The sequence below is a fragment of the Channa argus genome, chromosome 17 (assembly GCF_033026475.1).
Source record: "Channa argus isolate prfri chromosome 17, Channa argus male v1.0, whole genome shotgun sequence".
Classification (NCBI taxonomy): Eukaryota; Metazoa; Chordata; class Actinopteri; order Anabantiformes; family Channidae; genus Channa; species Channa argus.
In genome coordinates this window covers 3,058,559-3,084,956 of record NC_090213.1, presented here as the reverse complement: position 1 = coordinate 3,084,956, position 26,398 = coordinate 3,058,559, and the positions used below count along the sequence as shown (strand labels likewise).

Below are 26,398 nucleotides of genomic sequence, written 5' to 3'. Positions count from 1 at the left end.
ACAGAAAGGTTGGAGATGGTCAGAGATTCAAATACAAACCACTCCACCATTACGTTGCTAAAGTTATATTTCATCTCCAGTAATGTTAATCACCAGTTTGATTAATAACATTTCATTTCAGCTGAATTAAACAATTTTCTTTCTTTGTCTCTTATTTTCTTTACATCTCTTGTTCTCAACTAACAAAGTCTGTGAAGTTGTTTCTGTTTAAAGGTGAATAACATCTTTCTTTCCTGTCACCACTGACTAGTTCAGAGTGTTTTAGTGACTCTGATCCTCAGTGACTCATAGTGAGGTTGATGCTGTTTCTGACTTGATCACAAACAGATCAGAGGAAGTTGAATGTGTGAAGATTGTTAGTTCAGATCAAAGTTTGCATGAATGCAGCTTCTTTTCTTTAGACCTGATCCTGTAGCAGCTGGGAAAGAACTCGAGCTGATACATGTTAGTGTTACAGTGATCATGTTATGATCATCATACACAAAAAATGAGACAGCAACAGGTTTAACAGATGCTTAAATCTAAAGCCAAACACAAACTGGACTCACAGCCAACATCATAATATCAATGTCACATTAAACAGCAGAACATTTTACATTCACAGTAAAATGTTCCATTTAAAAACCAATCAGAGAATATAATTTCTGTTAGATGAAGCCAGGATTCAGCTTTCCTGAAGATGAATAAAAGCTGATATTTGACTTCTACATATGAGACAAAGTCAACACTTCAGCATCTTTGTTCAGCTCAGAATAAAACACAAATATCACAAACAAACTAATATCATAATGATAAAAAAACACATTGAATAAAAAATATGGGATATTGAAAGAACAAATCACATGATCTACTTACATAGTATGTGATAAGATGATAAATACTGTAATTATTGTAATGTTTCAGTTTCTTGAGGTGACAAACAGTTTGATCTGAAAACATTAGGATGGAAATACTCACTGGTAACAACAGACACATTAACCTCAGAGTCTTGGTATTGTTGTTGTCCTGGTTTGTCAAACTGTCTGCAGGTGTAACGTCCAACATCTTTATCTGTGACCTTCTTTATAACCAGAGAACATTTCTCTGTAACACTCAGTCTGTCTGATTTAGAGTTGGATTCTTTAATCTTCCCAAGTTCAAACAGTCTCACTGCTGCTGTGTTTCCTGAATCACTGAATAACCAGGTAGTTCTGTCACATTTCTCCTGATCATCTCTCACATTTCCACAAGGTAAAGTGACGTCATCTCCATCTCTGACAGTAAAGGCGGAAAACTGTCCTGTTACTGTTGGTGAGAAATCAGAGAGACCAGTTACTAATCAAACTCTGTAACAGAATGAATCTTTAGTAATATTTCTACAGTTTTTTTATTCTTTCGGAATTTGAATCATTGAACGTCTTTTGTGTGTCTTTACCTAGAAAATGAAGCCTCAGAAATAAAAACACTTGAATCCATCTGAATCCAACCATCATGTTTCTCTGTGTCTCCTCTTTGTTGATCTCTATTTCTCAACTGACAAAGTCTGTGAAGCTGTTTGCTCTTAAAGACAAATATACACTTTACTTCCTGTGACCAGTGAGGTGCAACTTCCTTATAATGACTCCAGGCTGTAGTTTCTCGCCTCTTCTAACGGCTGAATTCAGCAGTTCAAGTTTTTAGGTTGTTTTTTTTAATTCATTGTAGATTTATTTAGAGTGAAACATTCTTGATGCAGTTTTCTGACTCTCACTGACTCTCAGTGATTTGTAAATAAAAGTACATATTGGGCCTCATGCAAAAAACACGAGTCTCGCTCATACAAGAGCTGAACATCAGAAACATGGTGATAATGTCATGTTAACAACTTAATATGATTACATTTATTTTTATATTTCTGGTGAGAACTGAAGGGGAATTTCATTTGTTCTGAGGATGTGACAACAGCAGCAGAGCTCTGCAGCTTTCAGCCACAAACCACAACAAGTGACCTATTAAACACCAGTGACGCAAGAAGATGAGACAAGTGTGAGTGACTGAAATAATCTTCTGGGCCTATAGCATGAAGTTCCCAAAGTCAACAGGTCGACATACAACAGGTGTGTTCATGATCTTTAAATGGTTTGTTACAAAGGGCATCAACAAAATGTGACTTTATTTCCCATAAAAACTACAAATGTGGATGATTCTGTTCAATCTGAGGTGGTGTTGTTGACCCATGCAGGTGCAGACATTAACTTGGCAACATCGCTCACTTCCTGACTACACCAGCAGTCAGGAAGTGAGGTAACATCACACTGCTGAGGAGCAGGACCGTGTGGTTTGTGGCTGCATGACTGCTTAAGTGAGCTACAGCTGGCCCAAACACAGGGCATTTGGGGCTGCAGACTAGGGTGTTGACCTGGGCTGGATCTGGCGTTGGCTGAGCCGGGGAGACGTGTGTCTCAAAAGTCAGCAAATACCCAATGCTTGGGTCTGTGGGAGGACAAGGTGGGGGGAAAGAGATCAGATGTTAAAAAGGCTCCTTAGGGAGCAAAACAAAAGTCAGGTGACTGGAGCCAGAAAGAATGAACTCTGGTGAGTCCTCCAGACAGGTAAGTTATATTCTCATACACTGTGCGCAAGTCTGCAGAGTCCAGGTTTTATGATTACTGACGGGATGCCAACTTGTTGGAGTAAAGGTTGAAGACATAAGAGAGCTGGAGGTAGGTTGACTGAGTATGGTTGTCTGGTAGAGATTTTTTAGGGAGGGGGATAGTGACCAGAAATTAGATGAGGAGCAGCGGTGGCGGACAAGGTTAGAAAGCGACCCTGAGGAGCATTAGTGAAGCAGGTAAGATGTAAGGTGGGATCCAGGAGATGATCTGGCTGGAGAGGCAGAGACTCCGGAACACAAACACCAGTTGGGCAGAGAAAGATTGTGATTAGAGGGGAGGTGGAGGAAAAGGCTTTGGTCCGGAAAGTAGCGGGCATGGTCATGATATTGGGTGGAGGTCCCTACACACAAAAATAGAGACGGTCCAACTAGGTTGTTGTTGGACCCTGTTGGGCTGGAGCATCAGCGGATCATTCTGGTTCTTTACTTTGCTTCACATTAACCCTTTGTACTCCAGAAATCCCTTCTCTTTGTTTTGCCATGTGTTTTCAGCAGATCCCTGTTCTCCTCCGCAGACGCAGGACAAGCACTCTCACCAGGACCACTTTGTCACCAGCCTCTTTTTCTCTTGCACTGTGGAACTGCCAGTCTGCAGTAAACAAGGCCGACTTCATTCCAGCTTTTGCTCCACAGTCAGCTGTTCAGCTGTTTGCACTTACAGAATCTTAGATCACACCACAGAACAGGGCCACCCCAGCGGCACTCTCCACCAATTTTTCCTTCTCTTGCACTTCTCAGTCATCAGGTCGGAGGGATGGAACTGGACTTGTTTCCTAATGAGCCTTTATAACATCTGATCTCTTGTCCCCACCTCCTTCAGGATCCAACGCACCAAACTCTCACAGAGGTGTGAGAGTTGGATGAGAAAAAGATCCCAGCAGATCCTGATACTCAGCAAGAGCAGATGGAGTCTTGGATTTGCAACAGAAAGCTGTTCTCCACTTTCCAATAACTCATCTACCCACCTCCACCTCTGCCATCTACCTCTCTCAGTGCTGACAATTTGCCAGCTTCTTTACCAATAAAGTGGCAGCCATCAGCTCACAGTTCTCTCCTCCAGATGATGACATCCTGCTTACTTCTTCCAACACTGCATCGCTCTCATAATTTTCAACTGACTGAGGATGATGTATCCACCCTCCTCCTCTCAACCATCTGACCACCTGCTCTCTGGATCTGATCCATTCTCCTGCAAGCTGTTGTACCCGCACTAATGCCAGACCCAGATTACCCCACTGCTTAAGAAGCCTTCTCTTGAACCTTCCCTTGCGGAGAATTACCGACCTGTGTCTCTTCTTCCATTTCTGACCAAGACAATGGAACGAGCAGTCTTCAATCAACTCTCAGACTTTCTTTCCAAGAAGAACTTTCTCAATGTCAACCAGTCTGGCTTCAAGAGGGGTGACTCCACAGAAACTGCTTTCCTGCCTTTCATGGATTCTCCCTGAGCTGCAAAAGCTGCAGGTCAGTCTTATGTCTTAGTCCTACTCGATTTATCTGCACCGTTTGACACTGTGAACCATCAGAGACTCTTGTCCAGACTCTCTGGCTAGAGTTGATCACTGGATCAGCTGATCTCTGGATCGGCTGTAGCCTGGCTTCGGTCTTTTATTTTGTTTCTCACTACCATAGTCTCTCTACCAGTGTCCCACAGGGTTCATTTCTTGGTGCTCTTCTTTTGTCTGTCTATACTACATCCCTGGGTTCAACATGGTCTTTCCTATCACTGCATTTTCCTATGCACTTAAATCTATTTTAAATACAACAAAAAACCTTCCTTTCTGCTCTTTCTTGCACTTGAATCTCATGAAATGTAAACACTTTTCTGAAAAGACCTCTCTTTGATGTTTTCTTCTTGACTTCTCCTTGATTTTTGCTGCCTTGTACCTCACTTGTAATAAATCACTTGATAAAAGCATCTGCTGAATGACTAAATGTAAATGTAAATGTAGACCAGGTTTAAAAATCCCGGTGAAACGATCCGAGCTGAACAGATGAGTTAACTGGCGACTCTCATGGTAATAATGTATCAGCTGATTTATTAGCAAGAGACGGTAACATTAGTAGCCGACCCTGGTGCTGGTCTCTTGTGGCTGTCAGAAGACCAAATCGTGGAATTGCTGGACAGTTCGGGCTGAAGCTCAGGGGCACTGGAAAAATGTGGCTGGGATGCAAAGAACAGCTGTTGGTGGGTAGAACAGTGTCTATGTTACAAAGCAGAGGGAGGACTCATTCTCAGGGTCTTGTGCAGAGAGGAGAAACTGATCAGCAGTTGACTGAATTGGTCCTGACCTCCACTGGACTCAAGAAACAAGAGTAAACATGAGAACATGAACAGAAATTAGTCTGGACAACAGACAGAACGTCAGTCCAAAAACTAACTTACAGCATTTGAAAAAACATCAGTCTGAAGCAAGGCCAGGGTGGCAGCTGGTAGAGACTGGAATCCAATGAGAGCACGATTTGTTCTCTTAGAGTTGGTAGTGATGGCTGGTGGTAATGGAGGGAAAATGAAGAGAAGAAAAGCAGTAGATGGACAGTCTGAATGTGTGTGACAGGAGACTGAAAGTGGAGGGGGGTGGCCAGGTGTAGGAACTGAGGGATGAGAAAACCGGGAACAAGATAAAACCAAATCAGGCAAAGACTTAGAGCATGTCAGATATTGGTTCATCGGTTCATCAAAGCTTCTGCAACTTAAGAACCACTGTGTCTGAAACTATTAGGAAATTTGAGCTATTAATGATTTAATATTGCTTTGTACCATTGGATGTAAAGACTATCGACAATTGTCTTCAGATAATGGAAAGTTGAAAACATGATGATTCGTAATAAAATTAAGCAATTTATTACTTTCAGTAATCTCATAATTAGAATATATGATATTACAATTCTCGTTACTTCAGCTTGTTGTGTGACAAAGCCAACACACCTAGAGGCACGTCACCACTATTTTGGACTGACAACAACTTTCTATCCAAAAACTAAAGACTCCAGTGTTCAATTTATTCATTGTTATATTTTTTTTGGAAAATAAATCAGAAATTATTCAGACTCGTATGGCTATTTGTTTGTGGTTTGCCTCCATTTCCTTTACTGAAACAGTTAACTCACCAAGAAAAGTCAACGACTTTATTTCCCAAAGGTATAATAAGCTTGACCACAGCTTGGCAAAGTCTTCACCAATGAACCTACAGAGAACAACTCTCTCACAAAAGGAAAAACCATAGTATTGTTCCTCGCTCTCATCTGTATCTGTGCTGCACTGCATAGATTCAGAGGGTGGAGGTTCTTCACATTATACTGGTTTACATGCAAACACTATTTTCAACTTTTTTCCCCTGCAATAGTACAGAAAACAGAATTTGACATGTGGAAGTGTTTTCTAACATTGCTGTCTCATAATACAAGAGAATTGACTCTACATGAGGACTAGGGGTTGGTTTTACACAGCTGCTAACATTAACTGCAGAGCCTCTCATTCAGTTTTCGTGATACACTGGACGAGCAGCTGTGTATAAACACTTTAATCCTTCAGATAAGCACAAAGACCTGGAGGCAGTTACGCTGTTGTACTGAGTCTCTATGCTGCATCTATACAACAAGCTCAATGGCTCCAAACCAGAACCTCAACCCGCTGTTATGGCCAACATAGCAGGCGGCAGACGCCACCAAAAGAGACCAAAACTAATAAAAATAAACAGCAACTACACATGGATGATTCGCTTTGTCACAATGAAACAGTCACCAAGCTCAGCCAAAACACATTCAGTCACTACTTTCTGATGGATTGTCGCAGTTTTAAGGCTTTTAAAAACCTTTTTCATACTTTTAAATTTTTTAACATTTAAATGCTAAAATGAGTTTGTGGTCTACCTGCAGTGATACGTCCAGCTTCCGACATAAGGACAGATTTCTGATGTACAGGATATGCACTTTCAATTAAATCTCTTTATTCAAGTTTTTTCTTTAATGCACCATTTAAATTGTCTAATGAGTTTGAAATGATGTCTAAAAACAGTTAAACGCCAAGTTCTGCCAGAAAGACATCACAGACCAAAAGGACACTTCAAAATAAAAGTATTTGTTCAATTTTTATGATTTAAATGCTAGTTCACAGTTTGTGGTGAACTCTACCTTTGTAACATTAACTTCTCTTTAAAATATCTTTTAATCTCGCCTTCATACTTATCAACTACTTTTTCTTTCAACTTATTAACTTCCCCTATTGTTCATTTCTACTTCCTTTAATCTTTGTTAGTTGAACTGTTCATGTAACTGTTTTCTTTCTGTCCTTATTGTCATCTTGTTTCTTTCTCCTTTTGTCCATATTTATCTCTCATTGTCTTTTGCATCTGATTTCCTGTTTTCCTGTTTGCAGTTTTAAACACGGAAACTTGTAAACTCTCAGCAGCTTTTGAGCAATTTGCTTGTCAGCTGCAGCTTAACAGTTCAATCTTGTAATTACCTTGGCAATTGCCTTTTCTTGTTAATAAAGAAGTTCATGTTGTTGACTTGATTAGAAACAGAAAAGAGGAAGTTAAAGGTGTGAAGATTGTTAGTTTAGATAAATTTTTGCAGCTTTTTTTCTTTAGTGTTTATTAGAAAACAGATGATGATTCATGTTCATGTCTGGCAGACACATGAGTCAAACTCTTCATCCTCCAGAATTTGACTCTTGATGTTCATGGTTCAACATGTTGATCCTGTATCAGCTGTTAAAGACCTCAGAGTGATGTGTGTTAGTGGTCTGAGACCTGTTGCTTCCTCATCGTATCTCTGATGTTCATGTTTTTCTGAGAACTGAGGAGGAAGTGTTTTATTAAGAATGTGGCTACAACAGCAGCAGAGCTCTGCAGGTTGTAGCTATAAATGAAACCAGAGAAACAAAAGTTACACCAGTCGTTTTCACACATTAATGAGATCAGAACTTAGCTGCCTTTACTTTCCTGGACGTAGACAATTAGGATGCACAGTTACTTGTTTAAACTAATGTAGTTGAAGATTTCTTAGTCATTGAAATGTTTAGTTACATGTAACTTTTACCCAATTTTATTTTTTACCTCAGAACTAAACAGGCAAATATATATTTTACTTCCTGTGACGACTCACTTCCTCTTTATGACCTGTATTTTCTCTGTTATGTGTTGAATTTAGGAAATGTTTTAATCTCGTATTATTTAGTGTTGATTTAGAGTGAAAAACAATTTGAACAGTTTAACTTTATTGTTTGAGCTATTTTACTGACGCTGATTCTCAGTGATTGACATTGAGCACAACAGTAGAAAATGTCTGAATCCGAAAATTTGTAGAGGTTGAATGTGTGAAGACTGTCATTAGTGTTTGCATTAATGCAGATGAAAAATATAATCCTGGTGGCCTTCCATTCTTTGACAGACTCAGCTCGCATAATATTGTTCTTGTTTGTAGTTTAAAGATGAAATTCAAGATGGAAAGTTTTTGTCTGGCTTTAACATGTTAAATTGATTCAGTTCTATTTTCAAAATAATGAAACAGTGTGAGCCCAGACAAGAATTGAATTCAGTTCCTTCCCCAAACACATAGAATTACTTACTTTCTGGAAACATATTAACCTAATGTGTTTGTACTGACTTTAGTACAATGTAGCTCCAGCAAGAGTGAATTCATTGTGTTGGATGCGGAACTGATGTTTCAGAGTACTGACAACAAAAACAATTAATTTTAAGATTAGCTTGAAAATATAAAAGTTAGACTTTACAGTGAAATTTTTCATTTGGCCTGTCAAACATAAGAGTTCTGCTTTCTAATAAACACTAAATGGAAGGAACAGCTGCATTAATGCAAACACTTACAGTAGGGGGGACACGTCCAACTTCCTCTGTTCTGTTTCTGATCAAGACATGTTTGCTCTGCATGTGTTTGACTTTAATGAGCTTTCAGATCTTAATGAAACGTCCTTCTGTTGGTGAAACAGCACTGAGCTTTGAAGCTTTGTCTAAAAACAGATATATGAAACCCACTGGCGTTTCCTTGTGTTTCTCTGGTTTTATTTATAGCTACAACCTGCAGAGCTCTGCTGCTGCTGCTGTACCCACATTAAGACTTCCTCAGTTGTCAGATAAACATCAGAGATCTGATGAGGAAGCAGGTCTCAGAACACTAATACATCACTATAAGGTCTTTAGCAGCTGCATTAATGCAAACATTTAACTAAACCAAGTCTTCACACATTTAGCTTCCTGTTTTGGGTTTGACATTCAAAAACTTTAAATTCATTTTTAATCACTGAGAAACAGTCAGTAAAATGTATCAAACATAAGTTAAAATGTTCAGAAGTGTTTTTTGAGAGGACATCCTCAAAAGAAAGTTGCATTTCAGCTCGAATTTAATGTAAAGCGAACATAAAATTAATCCATGTAAATTCAATAATGTATGATACTATTAGAGTTTTAGAAATAACTGATTTGTTGGACCCAAAAGGTGCAGGACAAACGGAGCTGAAAGGCAGTTTGTTGGGAGTAAGACGTAGTGGTAGACAGACAGGGCTGCGGGAGATTGACAGGGGCAGGAGGTGGTGAGGAGTATGAGGACAAAACGTGAGCGATGGCAAAAGACTCCTATTAAATTAGAATATTGAGGTTCTTGCGATGGGTCGGTGGCGAGTGATGCCCCACTAGTGAAGTCAGCGCATCCGGAGGAAAGGAGCCAACGCCGGTGAGGAGACGCGGAGAAAAGGAGGAGAACTGAGCGCAGCTCAAGCAATTAGAAGCCAACAAGAAAGTTCAACTAAGATACAAAGCAGCATCGAAACAAAGTACCAACTAAAAAAAAGTGTCAGAGGAAGCAAACCAGACCAATGCACTAATCCTCAGTCTTACCACTTATCCTTTTCTATGACAACCTCCAAGTTCACTTAGTCCACGGGAACAACAACAGTCACTTACTCAAAGGGTCTGCAGGCAGGCGAAGCAGGGTGGAACAGAAACCCCCCGGGGAGACACAGAAGCCAGGTAATGACTCCTGGATATACGCTAAGGTAACAGGTAACTCAGGAGTAACAGGGGGAAATGGAAAAGAAAAAAAAAACACAGGGAAACATAATCTGGCAGGGAAAGACAAGTAACCAGGGCTCATGAAAGGGGGGTAACAGGTGTAAAGAATAGAGGCTGATTACAGCAGGGAGGGAGAGGAGAGGAAGTGAGGCTCATCAGGACAACATGGAGCAGAGTCACAGTGGTGACTGGCGACCTGTCCAGGGTGGATTCAGATCTAATACATTAAATATATATATTCATACTTTTCCTTTAAATGTGAAAGCATAGATTTATTTCTTTGAGACTGAAGCTGACATTTATTTGTGTTTGTCTCACCAACAGTAACTGGACAGTTTTACTCCTTCACTGTCAGAGATGGAGATGACGTCACTTTACCTTGTGGAAATGTGAGAGATGATCAGAAGAAATGTGACAAAACTACCTGGTTATTCAGTGTTTCAGGAAAAAGAGCAGCAGTGACACTGTTTGAACTTGGGAAGATTAAAACAGAATCCAAATCTAAATCAGACAGACTGAGTGTTACAGAGAACTGTTCTCTGGTTATAAAGAAGGTCACAGATGAAGATGTTGGTCGTTACACCTGCAGACAGTTTGACAAATCAGGACGACGAAAACGTTCAGACTCTGTGGTTGATGTGTCTGTTGTTACCAGTGAGTATTTACATCCTAATGTTTTCACATCAAACTGTTTGTCAGATCCAGAAACTGAAACATTACAATAATTCTGTTCACAGTGATGAGTTTCAGTTGTTTTTCTCTCTCAATGTCTCCATCTTCACCAGGGACTGGACATAAGGACGATGATAAAGTGACACTAAACTGCTCTGTGTGGACACGTGGACCCTGTGGACACACAGTGAAGTGGTTGTATGATCATAATAAGAATGAATTTACAGACACAAAGACACCACAGAGTTCCTGTTCTGTCACTGTGACATTAACAACATCTGACCTTAATCAGAAATATTCTGATTTATTGAAGTGTGAAGTGACAAATGGTTTCAGCAGAAAAGTTCAGCAGTTCACCTTCAGACGTCCATCTTCAGGTGGAACATCAGGTGAGAACATGATGAGCTGTTTCAATCATTTCTAGGAAGAAGTTCCACAAATTATTTTTAGCTTGAATGATTTGAAGTTTCACATTTCCACTGTTCTTTGTAGTAAGTTTGTTTCAGATGTTAAACATGAAGGATTTTCTCACTGTTCAGTTTTTTACCTTTTGTCTATTCAGGTAAGAAGAGAAGCCCAACAACAAAACATAGTGACTGAACATTTCACCTTTTCTAAATCTAAAATGTGACTGTCAGACTGATTTTACTGTGGGTAGAGATTTTCTCTTAATGTGTTTATGTTGTTTCATTAGTAAATAGTTAAATTTCTCATTGAAATACACTTAGTGATGGTGGACTATCCAGCTCTCACAAAATATTTATTCTTGTGAACAAGCTGAACAATTTGTAAAGTGACTGGGCACCATGTTTGAGTTTGAGTCCAGTACCCAGTTCTTTAAATTCATCCATATGGGCATCAGTCTTAGGATTGACTAAGCATTTGAAGGTGGCAATCTGTTTGATAACTTATAGTCCAGCTAGCTGGAAGTCATCCCGAGACCGCTGACTGGACCCAATGAGCAGGTGTGGAGGACTGGGGAGAGTCTGGGTTAATGCAGTGTTTGAGGTTGACTGACAATTTGTATCAATAGGCCCCAAGGACGACTGAGTCAGAGAGCTTCCAGGATTTTATCACGATCAGGGTGTGGGAGCTCAGGCTGCTGTGTAAAAGTTCAATATACTGTACTTTTAAAGAAATGTGAATGTTTAGTTGACGAGGATGTTCGTGAAATCCAGCTGTTTAATACTTTGTCTTTCCAGATTGGCCTTGGTGGATCATCATCATCATTGTAGCTGTGAGTTTAGCAGCACTGCTAATAATTTTTGCTTCAATTATCAGATGGAAGAAAAGTAAAGGTGAGAAAAAAGTAAAAGTTTAAATAAAGTAAAAGTTTAATAAAACTGGATCTTCACTGTGGAAGTTAAACTCAACTTGCTTTCATGTTTTCAGGCAAGAAAACACAAACGGATAAAAACTTGGTGAGTTGAAATGAAAATACCAATTTTCCAATAGTGATTTTATAAACTAAAGTGGAGTTTCTGTACTTAGGTCTTTAATACAAGTCATGTAGCTCTACAAGTCATATCATATTATATATGATGGAGCTGTTGTGGTGTGTTCTCTGTGTAGACTGATCCTGAAGATGGAGTTTGCTATGCCTCTGTCAGCTACACCAAGAAAGCCAAAGCCCAGGTAAGATGTCTGGGCAAAATTTAAAAAACACAAAATAAAGACAGTCTGATCTCCTGTCAGGTGATGTTGTTAGATTTACGTGTTTTTAAAATATGTGTTGAACTGGGCCCCTTTCAGAATCAAGGTGATGATGATGAAGGTGATACGGTGACCTACAGCTGTGTGAAAGCTTCCTCTTCTTTTTGTGAAGCCTCCACTGATACTGATGCCCTCTACGCTGCCATCAACAAAACAAAGAAATAAGATGTTTGCTATTAAATACAACTTATTTATTTTTTATAATAGTTGCATTATTGCTTAGATCCTAAAGTGTAAGAGTTATTAGAATCATCATTTTTATTACTTTATTATCTTGTTCCAGTTTTTTTGGCCAAACTGTGACAAAATGTGAACATTTACAAAATATTAACAATTCTTTATAATTGACCTATTAAAGTTTTCATACTGGTTGCATGTGCTGTTAACACCGTGTCTTCACGTGGATGCAGGTCCCAACCTAACAGCAACTTTTCTCACTTATTTTTCTCACTAGTTTTCACTGGAGGTAATTGCAGGGTGAACAAACTCCTTTGCTCAATGTTTTTGAGTGCAGCCAATTTAAAACAATCAAGTACAGAAGCAACACATGAGACAATGACACTTTTACACCAGTGGGAGGCAGCAATTTCCAAAAAGCTGCTTATTCTGCTGGGAGAACTTGTAGGAATTAACTTGGTCATGAACGTAACTGTTAATGGGGTCAAAGCAGCCTGGTGCAGTTAACCATTGACGTTTTTCTGCCCCTGGAGCTTCTTCTGCTGGCATTTGCTAAGTATTGGGGGGTGATTACATTTTGCAACAACAAATTAACAAATGTTATTATTATTTTTTTTATACATTTATATAAATATAGATTTTTGTACTTACTCCCAAACATTCATGGACCTGCCATAACTACATGATCATTTCATGGTGCAGCTTTCCACCCTCTGGTTTCTCCCTCTGACAGTGGTACAGTGGTCACCTGTGTCATGTCCTGTTTAACCTGCCTGTCTCCAGTTCTTCTTTGCTATGTTGTTTGTTTCCATATCTGAGTTCAACTCTTCAGCCTTTGGTAGTTTCTGACCCTCGTATCTGTCTGAACCTGTCTAGTCCTGAACCTTCTGCAGGTTGTTACCATGCTGAACGTTTACACATCTCACTGGTGGACTCTGATGTTTCTGATTGTTTTTACACGACATTGGACTCTGACGCTTCTTCAGTTTTGTCATGAATCTTGCCCCATCACAGCACTACTGACAGTTATTAATAATTGTTTTATATTTTACGTTCCTTGTCCACTTTTGTTTGCAGTTCTTCTATCTTACCTACTTTTAGTTGCTTTGATTGAACATAGTTTGCTTCGTTAATTGAGTTTTGCTTCTGATCTTACAGTATTCCTTGGAGTATTTAGTTGTTCTCTACCTTGGGATTTTCTTAATTTTTTAATTACTTCAGTCTGTAAGTCTAAGTCATTTCCTCCTGTAGTTGTGCTTCACATTGTTGTCAGCCTTTCGCTAGAAATAGTTTTTGTGTCTTGTTCATTTGTGTAACCATTTCCAAAGTTGGTGTTTTGTTTATTAAACTTTAAAACCTTTCTACTCCTTTAAAACTACTCTTTTGCGTTTGCACTTGGGTCAGAAAAGTGAAGAAAGAGACATGTAACATATTTCATGATATTTGACATTTTACAAAATGGGGATAAAAATTCTCTTTGTTCAACTAAAGAAAAGCTTTGGTGCTGGTGTAGGACCTACAGGGTGTTCTCTTGACTCTTATATTAACCCATTTGGTGCCAAGAGTACTACTAATTGCTACGGACAAGAGCAACTGCTGCAAAGGAAGTTCACAAGGAAGTTTTTCCCTGGGAGACACGGTCCAGAAATATATTTCTATATTGTACCACAAGGTTTTCATTAATAGATCTCACTAATATTCTTCCACAGAAAAAAACTGGAGTGTCTTTAATAATTTACTATTCAATGAGATTAGTCGAGGTGATTTTCATCAAATATGATTTCAGCTCTGCCTTGATCGCAGGTTGATAAAATCTAATGTGGAAGCTGAAAGGATTTGAACTCGTGGCCGTCACAAACACATTTCAATATTCACATTAGTTTTAATATTGGTGACAACAGTAAAAAATTTTTTAAATTTGTGACTTATAGTCAAAACTAGCTTGGTAGAGGCCATATAGTTGGTTGCCTAGGGCGCCACCTGATGGAGAGTAATAATTTGTAGCTTGTACCGGTGTAATTCCTCCTGCCCTGTTTTGAAAATTAAAAAATGAACAAATGAACAAGAACACCCCTACATTATGACTAGTCAACATTTAAATTAGAGATATCTAATCTGTATTTGATTGAAACATCCAAAAAGATCTTTTAAATGTGCTGTTGATTAGACATTTGTTTGGAATTACGACTGGTCAAAATGTTAGAGCTGCTGTACTGGATTGCATGAGTTGTACCTAATAAAGTGGCCAGTCAGTGTATGTGGATGTATATATAAAAGTTGTAAACTAAATAAAGTGCATCCTCATGCACATGTTTGGGATGTAATACTGAGTATTGACACATGAAGGCTCCCAAGAGAAGCTGTGTTGCCAGCAGCTAAAGTTAGGGAGAGAAACCAGACCACTGTCACCTCGCTCATGGTTTTACTGACATTATCAATGATCTACAGTACAGTTGTCTAACTTACTAATTTCATTGCATTACCAATGGGCTTAAGACCCTAATTAGATTTGATTTTTTTGGTCTTTCACAATAATTTTTGGCCCAAGACAGTTCAAAACAAAGGGATTTCAAAGGGAGTTCACTTGTCAGTATAGACTATAAGAAGCTGTATTTGTGTTTTAATGTTGTTTACATATTCCTTAGATTTCTATTTGGATTCTATTTAACAGGCTATGATATGAATATGTTTTCATCATATCATTGCTACAAAAACAATGCTAAGACTTTTCAACAGTGCTGTACATCTGGCTACAGACCTCACATCTAGAGCCTGTTACATAACCACTTCCTACCTGAGATAGATAAAGACCATCCAAGCACCTCCCATATTATCTGTTTTTATAAAACTCAGTATTTCAGACACTTCACAGGCATAAACTTAACATTATACAGTGCAGTAAAACATTAACTCTAAATTGTATTTCAATATTAAACAAGATGAATTAATACAATTCTTACAAAGATGAAAAAGGTGTGCAGACACCGAAACAGCCATTTGTACTTGCCAACTATCGCAGGGGCAGACAGATTAGTAAGAGCTGCACAATTGTACTGAAGCAAGAAAAGTGCAGACATCTAGAGTAAAGGCCTGATGCAAAGAATACAGTATTTCAGATGTTAGATAACATCTTTAGTTTCTGGGAAATTTGTGATTTCAGATCAAACAGGCTAAGCTTAAAATAACAACTAAATCACGGATATAAATTTGAGGACAACAAGGACTATAGAGTCTACAGAGGGACATTAAATGTCAAGTTGTGCATAAGAGTTTACCGAGGTAAGAGACTATGAGAGGGTCTGAATAAAGGGTTTATGGAAAACAAAGTATATATATTAAAAAAAAGGCTAATTAGGACAGGACTGACCTGAACTAAAAACAAGACAGGACCAAAGTGAGGGAATTGGGAGCACTAAATATGAGCAAGTGTAAAGGAACTAAGAGGTAAACATGAACAGGACTAATAAACCACCAAAACTAAAGCAACTAGAAGAAACATCCCAAAGAAATCGAGACAAGATCGAGTCGTCCTGCTCAGTAACAGAGGATGAACATAACCAGGTGTGGGCTAAAACAAACAATGTGTTTATACAGAATCAGACTAGAGATTGATACTAACTAAAGAGTTCACACAGTCACAGACTGGAGCAAGACACACAGGATGCTAAACAGGGAGAACAAACAGAAAGCAAAGTGTGCACTTACAGGGTCTAAGTGGAAGCAGGAGTATATAATAAATCAGTGGTGCGCACACATAAGTCTGAAAAGATACTAAGGTAAATGTTCACCAGGGACAGACAAACAATGGAGCAAACGTCAGACCAAAGACAAACTATCAACCAAATCCTAATAGCAAGAGTCAAACCAGGAAACAGGGTGTTGAAGTGAATGCTTCTCTTCAAATAATGATGGAAACTTGAAAACATGATGATACTTAAATTAAGTATAAATGCTTGTGTAGCCTATGACGTAGCCTCTGCACAGATCAGAGTATAAATCAGAGGCAGAGCTTTTCAGTGAGGGCTAGAGGCAGAGTCCAGAGTCCAGATGGTGATGGCAGTCTGACACAGATGCTCCGATACAAGCTTCAAACTCGAAGCACTGCTTCAAAGCTTGCATTGGTGCAGAAAAAGACACGGGACCGATGACGTCCCCCGAGTGAATCACGTGACTGGTCCAAACCAGTCCATACAGTGCTTTGTCAGCAAGAAAAGAAACTGTCTCAGTTCAAAAACAGTGGGAGAAAAAATAGTTTCTCAATAAAAATCTTTGAATTTCCATCCCACGTTCATAATTCCACCCTGCCCTAGTTACACAAGCACAGCGTACGATCCTAACACATCCTCTGTTTCCCCAAGCACGTCTTCTCCCAGCTACTAACCTGCACAGGTTTATAAAATCTACTGTCCAATCAATCAACCCTATAGTTACACTCATCACATATTAGAACATTGTTTTGCTGTCTCCTGTTTAACCACTAGATGTCACTGAAATCAACCTTTAAATGAACACATTTCCATTTTCCAGGCACTGGATGAAGTGGTTCAGTACTCGTTCACTTCATTTACACATCACTGAGTTTCAGAGAATCAGACAGTCAGATCAAACTCACTGTACCAGGGATTTAGGTGGAGCAGGCAGAAAAAGGTTGATAACTTCAGGCGACACAGTCAGAAAAGGCTGGAGAGTCTCTGTAGGTGAACAGACAATGTGATAAAATGAGTGTAGCACACATGGGAGCTTATATAGAGAGTGAGGGCACAGGTGACAATGATCAGGTGCTGCAGCACACACAGCTACAGGACCACCATGTACCACCATGTACCACCAAGACCAACATGGAAAGAGAGTTGAAAATGGTAAACAGCTGGATCCTGGGAGCAACAACACGGTACCAGACTGAGACCCACTGAAAGCCTTTATTTCTTTACATGATCAGGTTTGGTACAAATCAAATGTGTCAGCAAACAGTGATCAACTTGTAATAACTGTAATCACTTATCAACAGGTGTGAGTCACTGCGATCAGGATGATTTCTGAATCTCAATTCAAACAACAATTTAACTTCTGTTTGGTTGATTTACAGTAAATGACATGTTGAACACAATCACAAAGACTCACAGCTGAGCAGAAACTTAGACACTGTCCCAGTGTCCACATGATCCAGTGTTAGGACCCTGGACAGGATGAACCTCTGCATCACTGAAGCTCCAACTGAATAAAGGTTTTAAAAACATTTGCCTTCACCAAGGAGGTTATGTCTGTGGTAACATCAATAATACTAATACAAATAAAAGATACGAGTAATAGAATATAATTCATTAAAAGCAGAAATGGCAGAAATCAGGCTAAATTATTAGAATAAAAGAATAAAATTTGTCATACAAAACAAAATTTCCATTCCACTGTGTGGAGACACAGTATTAAAAGAACAGTACACAAGCAATAAGCAAATTATTTTGAACAATGTACCATAGAATGAAACACACAACAAGAGCTCTGCCCATCGAGAAAGTGACAGTGACGTCACACTGTGGTTTTGTTTTTTGGACTCTGTGTTTTCACTGCTGCTGCCGTGGCAGCTCAGTAGAGCAGTGCTGCCTGTCCTCTGCCATCTCTTTTTCATCTCCACCAAATTTGAACAGCATAGATCACAAGATGGCGCCATTTTCCACAACAGTTACAGACCTTGGTTGCTTGGTCATCAATTATACTGAATTATTGTTAACATTGACATATTACTGCTAACAGCAACAATATGGCCACAAATATAAGATGTATTCAGTGAGAAACACCTTATTTCTTTGGTTTGTTGATGGCTGCATAGGTGACTGTGGGATCAGTGGAGACTCCACCAGAGGAAGAGGAAGCTTTCACAGTGCTGTAGGTCACTGTATCACCTTCATCATTATTACCTCGACTCTGAAAGAAAAAGAAAAAAACACGATAACTGATTTACAAACACATAAACTTGACATAACCTGAAAGAAGCTGTAAGTGTCCAGATGTGGCTGAGATTGAACAACTGCACTGTTTAGAATAGCTGCAGCTTTGATCTGCTGGTTACAGTAAGTTAGTCTGAAGCTGGAGCTCCTGTAAGATTGGGTTTCTTTTATGAACTTGATATGAGTCTCTGCTCTGACCTGCTTTGTTTGACTTCCTGTCTGGTTACTGAACCCCTCACCTGCTCACTGACCTCAAATCTGCCTGCTGATATCTGGATACCTCCACTAAAGATCTACTTAAGAAAGACATTAGGACTGAAGTGTTTCCCTGTGTCCGTCTCTGCCACAGTGACCAGGCCTCCAGCCTTTGTTTAGCGACTAAACTGAATAAAAACTGAATATCTGCTGTGTCCCTGTGATCATCTATTCTACACACTCACCTGGTGTTTGTATCAAAGATTCTTTCGTCTTCTGTAACCTAAGCTGTTCTATTCATGATTCACCTTCTACTCAATCTGTCCAGTCGTCTTGTTGTTTTGCCCCAAGTACAAACTATTTCTTTCATAATTAACATCACTTTTATAATAATATAATAAGTAGACCGCTTACCTGGGCTTTACTTTTCTTTTTTTTGCTGTAGCTGATGGAGGCGTAGCAAACTCCATCTTCAGGATCAGTCTACACAGGGAAGACGACAACAGCTGCTCAGTAACATGTGGATTATCTTTCCTCCATAGCATCTTTGAAAATTCAAACTCTTTGGCACTTTTGAAAATGGATATTATTGGTTTTATATGATGGTCTTTTTTTTTTTTAATTCAGTTTTAAAATGAATCCTACACAACAAATCATTTGAGCCTCACTGCTGCAAACACTTAACTCTAAAGTCTGCAGTGAGGAAGAAAAACTACAAACAGGAAAAAAAAAAAAAAAAAAAAAAAAAAAAAAAAAATCACAATTGTAAAATGGTTTAAATGTTTAAGTTTTAAAACTCACCAAATTTTCATCCTTTGGTGTTTTCTTGCCTGAAAAGACACGAGAGGCCAGTTACCTTCCACACTGAACATGTATAGAGGCAAATGGGGCCACGTGTTGTTATTATGTGTTATTATCTGTCAGCTGAAATGGCATCAATATTTTTAATTCCATTAAAACTTGATACATTGTGTTTCTTAAAGGCTCCTGTAGTTTTTGCATCGTCTGAAAAATGTCCTAGAGGACAAATGAAGTTACTAGTGAAGTTTACTCACATTAGTTTAACTTAAGTAAATGTTTAATTTTATTTGTACCTAAGTACAATATTACCACAGTAACACTACTAGTACTTAAGTGAAATAACGTAGTACTTTATTCATTTTTGGGCCCCGGACGTTTTTGAGCCCTAATCAGCTTTTAATGCACTCAGTCAGCTCCTCTCCTGTGTCAGGCCTTCAACACTGAATATCAAGCAGCATCATTATGTACATACCAGCCCCCGTTAAATATTATCTTGGCTTTAATCATGTTCGTGAGAAAGAACCTGATCATCACCTGCTAAAGCTAAATTGATATTCATCTTTGCAGGAGTATTTTTGATGCCTCTACATCACAGTGTGTCATATCCTCATCGCCTAAATAAGTGGTGCAGGAAAATTATTAGTCAGAAATTTCCCAAAAACCAATATGTTGTCAATTTCCACAACCTCACGAGAACATAATCCTGACAAAACAATATCTGTACCCTTGCAAAAAAGGTGAAAAAATATCAATTTGAAACTGTAAAAAAAAAAAAAATAATAAGTGAATGTATTTTGGTATTTTTGTTTACATGTAAAAACAATTTAAGTTACATTTGAATTGAAACACTAATATTAAACTAATATTCTTTTAGTTTGGTTGTGTTATTTATTTATAGTTTCAACATGAGTTTTCAGTTTCAAATTGTCATTTTTCCATGTTCTGTTTTTATAAACTGATCAAACACGTGGCTCATAGAAAAACCTGGTTTCAGCTCTTTCTCACCTTTAGTTTTCTTCCATACAACAACAGTTATTAGGAGCACTGCCAAACTCACAGTAACAATAACGATCCACAGAAGCCAAACTGGAAAGAGAATTTATAAAAAGTTAAACTCGATCTGTGAGCAAAGACGGGGTTCACACAAGCAGGTCGACAGTTCAAAAATATCATATACGTCAAGAAAACAATCAGAGCAAATTCAGTCCAGCAAATGTCCAAAACAAATTCACTTTTCACTTCTTTTATGGGTTAAGCAGAAAGTTTTTAAGCAATATTCTGAGCAGTGATGTAAAATGGTGGATGGACGGTTAAATACTGCATTAATCCAAAGCACTTTACAATGTTGCTTCTCATTCACTCACACACGGATGGAGATGGCTGCCGTGCACGGTGCTCACGTGACCCACTGGGAGCAACTTGTGCTTCAGTGTTTTGCCAACTCATTTAAAAAAAATCTGACTTCCCCAAACTCACTGGAGACACAGAGAGAGATTCAGTTTATACCTTGATTGGTTTTGGAATCACTGATGTTCGTCTGTGATGAGTTGGTTGGTGTCAGATTGTTTGCCATCATTGTTGTTGATTCCATTGTACTTGATTTTCTTGTTGTTGCTGCATCTTCACCTGAACAAATACGACATCAACAGGTGCAACAAAGTGCACAGTGAGACTCCATGTTTCCTTTATTAGACGCTATAAAATATAATCAGATATTAAACATTAAGTTCTTAAAATAAACAAATGTGTGTAATAAAAGTTCAAAAACAGACACTGTTCCACATGGTGACGTCTTTTCTTTCTGACCTTTCTATTTTTAACAAAGGTGGCACTATGTGCTGATTCCTTGGATTTCAGTCAGTGAACTGTGTATGTGAAACATTTAAGGAGGAATTACAGACTCTGAAAAACGTGGACAATATTTACAGGGGTCAATGTTTTCAGAATGAAGAAATGTGTCATCCAGTGGAGCTTTGTGTCTGACTGATGTGTTTTTAATGGAGAAACAATGAAGCTCTGTGGCATCAACAAAGAAGAAAATCCAGGCTGCAGACTGACAACTAACCAAACATGAGAAGAGAACATTCACTTTTGACTTAAACGTCTTTATGATGATTGTGGACAACATGAATATTTTACAAATTGAATGCATCAAGTATCCAGACATAGTTTCCATGGCAGGATTACAGAGGAAGCCAAAGTACAACTGTTTGGGAAGAACACAGTAGATATGATGTAAAAAGAGAACTGTGTACTAACATAGAAACATCATTCCAACAGTGAAGGACGGTGGACGGAGCCTTATGATTAGTAGCTGCTTTGCTGCCTCTGGGTCTGGACTGCTGACTATGGTGGAGGGAAAATGAATTCCCAAGTTTATCAAGGCGTCCTACAGGATAGAAGCTGCTTGATGCAGCATGTCAATGATGCTACATGTTAAAGTAAATCTACTGTGGTTTCTGAGACACCAGAATCCACCTTTTGGAGTGGCCCCATCAACCCAACAGAGATGCTGTGACCTCAACAGAAGCAGTCAGAGATGTGAGAAGAAGAGGAAGAGGAAAACCTGGGACCACTGATGTACATACTGTAAACAAGGCAGTGTTGGCTTTTCCTTTCTCTTTCACTGACAGACCGAGGCTGATTACACAGGTCGGAAACAAACTAACAAGGTACCAACTTAGATTTCTATCTTCATCTTCCTACATTAGCTTGTGAAATGATTTCCCTCTGATCTGTGCTTCATGAAATGTATGAATGTGGAAATGCATTGTGTCACCCACCAACAGGAAGGTGACAGAAGGAGACAGAAGAAAACCTGACAGTGAGCAGGTTAGTGTCACAGAGGAAGTTACTGTGGTATCTCACTCAGTTTAACTCACTTCCTGAAAAAACACCAATGTCTCCACCCACATCCAAGTGTCAGAGTGACATTTACAGTTTAGACGTCAGAAGACAAGAAAGACAAATTTTCATTCACTACCTTCTGCTTTTGTTGGGTTTCTCTTGTTTGTTGTAGTTTTTTTAGTTGTCGCTGTGACTGTAGTTTCAGTAATTGTTGATTTTGTTGTTGTTATTTTTGCATCTTCACCTGAAAGTGAGTAAAAGTAAAATATGGACAGTGATACAATCTGCAACAAACCATTTACAACAAGTGATGTAACATTGAAAGATCAAATCCATCAAATTAACATTAGTTTGTGTCATTTTTCACATCACATCTAAATTATTTAAATTGTTTTCTCACCTGAACACTGAGGTCTGAAGAGGAGCTGATGGACTTTTTTACTTTTGGCATCTGTCACTTCACACTTCAATGATTCAGAACACGTCTTCTGATTAAGGTGAGATGTGAATGTGGCAGTGACAGAACAGAAATGCTGTGATGTCTTCAGGTCTGTGAAATCATTCTTATTACCATCAAACAGCAACTTCACTGTGTGTCCACAGTCTCTATGTTTGGACACAGAGCAGTTCAAGGTCACTTTGTTATTGTCTTTATGTTCAGTCACTGGTGAAGACGGAGACAACGAGAGAGAAAATCAACGAGAGAAATTAATGTCATCATTAAAATAATATTTATTGTAATGTTCATCATTACAATAATGATGTGAAAACATTAGGATGTAAATACTCACTGGTAACAACAGACACATCAACCACAGATTCTGAACCTTGTTGTCGTCCTGATTTATACTGTCTGCAGTTGTAACGTCCAACATCTTCATCTGTGACCTTCTTTATAACCAGAGAACAGTTCTCTGTAACATTCAGACTGTCTGATTTAGATTTGAATTTTTCATTAATCTGTCCATGTGTAATCAGCTCTACTGTTCCTGAGTTTCTAGAACTAAACAGAAACGTAGTACTGTGACATTTATTATAATTATCTATCACATTTTCACAAGGTAAAATGGCATCATCTCCTTTTCTGACAGTGACAGAGGAATAATATGATCCAGTTGATGCTGTTGAGACAAAGAGAGAAATGATCAGAAGAATAAACATGAACATTATATTAATAACCTGAGGTTCATTTAGATAAAACTGAAGTTGTGTGTTTCATCAACTAAACTAACAGATACAAACAAATCTGTTTTCTCATTTAACATAAAACTCTATTCAGTCTTTTTCTGTGACTCATATTCTCTTTATCTCCTCACCTGTGAACTAAAGCATCACTATCACTAACATGTTAACCTGATCTCAACCATCATTTCTCTTTGTCTCACATCATGAATCTCTTGTTGTCTCTCTCTCAGTGAACAAAGTCTGTGAAGTTCTTTCTTTTCAGAGGTGAATAAAGCCTGTAGTTCCAGTGAGGAGCCACTTCCTCATAATGATTTCACACTATTTCTCCTCTCTGCTAATTTATTGATTGTATTCACTTTTTATTTGTACTAATGACACATTTTGCTGTCTTCATTCTCATGTTTTCATGAATGAAACCTCTTTCCACAGTGATAATAAAAGAACACAGGATTCACGGTGATGTTTGAAAGGACACATGAACAAACAGACATTGTCCTTGTATGAGACCTGCTGGTCGTATGTCTGAAAATAGTTTTCTAAGAAACGAGGGGGAAGTGTTCTGTGACAATGTGACACCAACAGCAGAGCTCTGCAGCTTTTAGCTCCAAACAGTGACCAAATCAACACCTGTGGTTAACACACTGATGGGAGTCTGACTGAACCGTCCTTCACTTCCTGATCATCGAGCTCCACATTAGCACTGGTGAACATGTACGTAGCTGCAGGTCTGTTCATGTGGTTTCTGTGGTTGTGTAGCATGTTTTTTAATAAACACTTAAACACGTAGAGGCTGTGCACACTGCAGAAATGAGGCCTTGGTTCTTTCTATCCACTTTGAACATTTCTGAATGTAGCCTGCTGCTTTTTGCTGCCAACTTCAACAAAACAGTTTGATCTGAAAACATTAGGATGTAAATACTCACTGGAAACGACAGATAGATGAACAAAAGAGTCTTGTTGTTGTTGTTCTGGTTTAGTCTGTCTGCAGCTGTAACGACCAGCATCTTCATCTGTGACCTTCTTTATAACCAGAGAACAGTTCTCTGTAAGACTCAGTCTGCGTGATTTAGAGTTGGATCCTGTTTTAATCTTCCCATGTTCAAACAGTGTCACTACATTGAAGAACCAGGTAGTTCTGTCACATTTGTCCTGATCATCTCTCACATTATCACAAGGTAAAGTGACATCGTCTCCATCTCTGACAACAATAAAGGAGGAAAACTCTCCACTTACTGCTGTTGATAAAATAGAGAGAAAAGTCCAAAATAATGTAAATATAAAACTATAATAATGTTATGATGTTAATATTGTTACAATAGAAGTTTGTGTCTCATCTTTAGTCAACTACATTGTTCCAGTTACAAACCAAATGATATCATCTCAGCAGAAGGAAGAATTCTTAATAAAGTGCTCTTGGTTATATTCATACAGTTTTTCAATGATTGATAAATTCTTACCTGTAAACTGCAGCATCAGCATCAGACATAAAGACTTTTGAATTTGTCTGAATCCAACCATCATGTTTCTCTGTGTCTCCTCTTTGTTGATCTCTTGTTCTCAACTGACAAAGTCTGTGAAGTCTTTTTTCTTTTCAAAGCAAAAACACCCTTTACTTCCTGAAAGCTGACCACTGACAGATCACTTCCTCTTCCTGACCTCAGCTTGTTCTTTCTCTCCACTTTTAAATTAAATTAAATTCAAAACTAATATCATTTATGATATTAGTTGAATATCTGTCAAATCAGTGAAAACATTTTAAACATTATAACTTTTATGTTTGATGCATTTCACTGCCTCATTCTCAGCAATTAGAGAACAACACTACAAACTGTCCTGATTAGAAACAGAAGAGAGGAACTGAAGGTGTGAAGATTGATGAGATAAATGTTTGCATTACTGCAGCTTTTAACTCTTGATGTTCGTGGTTTAACATGTTCACTGTGTGTAAAGGGAAAAAAATTCAAGTTGACATGTTACAGGTCTGAGACCTTATTTAGTTCCTCTTTGTTCCTCTGATGTAATTTTTTCCATAGATTGAGGGTTTTTCTTAAGAATGTGACACCAGCAGCAGAACTCAACACATTTTAGCCACAAACGATGATAAAATAAACAGAAGTGGTTTCAACACATCAGTGTCTTTAACTTCCTGGAGCATCAAGTCCCCACGATGTCACACAAGCAGCAGCAGGTCTGTTCATGGATAGCAGCTCCCCCATCGGTGTGTGTGTGTGTGTGTGTGTGTGTGTGTGTGTGTGTGTGAATAAGAAGCAGTGTAACGCGCTTTGAGTGTGAATAGGTAGACAAGTGCTATAGAAGTGCAGACCATTTACTCCTCCTCCTGATACATCCCACAATAGCAGTGTTGTCTGCGAACTGCATGTGACAGGACTCCAGTTGTGCTGAAAGTCCGATGTCTACAAGATGAAGGACCGGAGAAAGCTCAGTCCCCTGCTGTGCTCCCCTATTGCTGACCACAGTGGCAGACCTGCAGTCCCCCAGTCTCACATACTGACGTCTGCCAGTCAGGTAGTGTGTCATCCATCCCACCAGGTGTGGGCCCACTCCCATCTATGTCCGTTTAACTCTGGGGAGCAGAGGCTGGATGGTCAAGGGGATGTTAGACCTGTGGCCTCATGTGTTGTAGCAGGACCTGCTCCATGTTCTTCATTATGTGTGACATCAGAGTAACCAGTCTGTGGTCATTCAGCTCTCCAGGACGTGGTTTCTTCGGGACAGGGATGATGCAGGATTCTTTCCACTACCGAAGGGACCCTGTCCTCTTCCAGTCTCAGATTGAAGATGAGCTGTAGGTGGTCCTCTGGCTCCTATGGGCCAGCTTTGCTGGGAGTTGGTACCTGTGGGGAGAGAGAGAAAGAGGAGTGGGGGGTGCAGTTGAGGATGGTCAAACCTGTTAAAGAAGTTGTTTAACTTGTTCACTCTCTCCACATGTCCTTCCTGCTGCTATTCTGCAACTTCTGCTCCAGCTTCCTCCTGTACTGCTCCTTCACCTCCCAGAACTGGACCCTGAGTTCCCTCTTCACACGCTTAAGCTCCTGTTTATCACCATCCTTGAAGGCCCTCTTCTTCTGGTTCAGAAGACCCTGGATCTCCCTGGTGATCCAGTGCTTGTTGTTAGCATAGCAGTGTACAGTTCTTACCGGAACATACAGAAGTAGGTTAAGTCAGTGGTGCAGTCAACC

At 38.9% G+C, this 26,398-nt stretch overlaps 1 protein-coding gene across 6 annotated transcripts in view; it reads right to left on the bottom strand.

Annotated features, from left to right (window-relative positions):
• LOC137102341 (uncharacterized) overlaps positions 1-24,824 on the bottom strand; it is a 59,627-nt gene extending 34,803 nt beyond the window's left edge. The window contains exons 1-11 of one of the 6 annotated variants that reach the window (XM_067481771.1): positions 24,656-24,807; positions 24,122-24,433; positions 22,805-23,134; positions 22,414-22,677; positions 22,150-22,257; positions 20,673-20,792; positions 20,172-20,252; positions 19,167-19,195; positions 18,780-18,848; positions 18,021-18,147; positions 14,405-16,916 (exon numbers count right to left, since the gene is read on the bottom strand). In XM_067481771.1, coding sequence (XP_067337872.1) covers positions 18,022-18,147; positions 18,780-18,848; positions 19,167-19,195; positions 20,172-20,252; positions 20,673-20,792; positions 22,150-22,257; positions 22,414-22,677; positions 22,805-23,134; positions 24,122-24,433; positions 24,656-24,719 — 1,503 coding nt within the window. In that variant the 5' untranslated portion in view covers positions 24,720-24,807 and the 3' untranslated portion in view covers positions 14,405-16,916; position 18,021. Of the gene's footprint in view, positions 1-14,404; positions 16,917-17,130; positions 18,148-18,779; positions 18,849-19,166; positions 19,196-20,171; positions 20,253-20,672; positions 20,793-22,149; positions 22,258-22,413; positions 22,678-22,804; positions 23,135-24,121; positions 24,434-24,655 lie in introns of those variants that run through there. The other 5 variants (XM_067481772.1, XM_067481770.1, XM_067481773.1 and 2 more) reach the window with 5 other exon arrangements.
• Between the last annotated feature and the right edge of the window lie 1,574 nt (positions 24,825-26,398).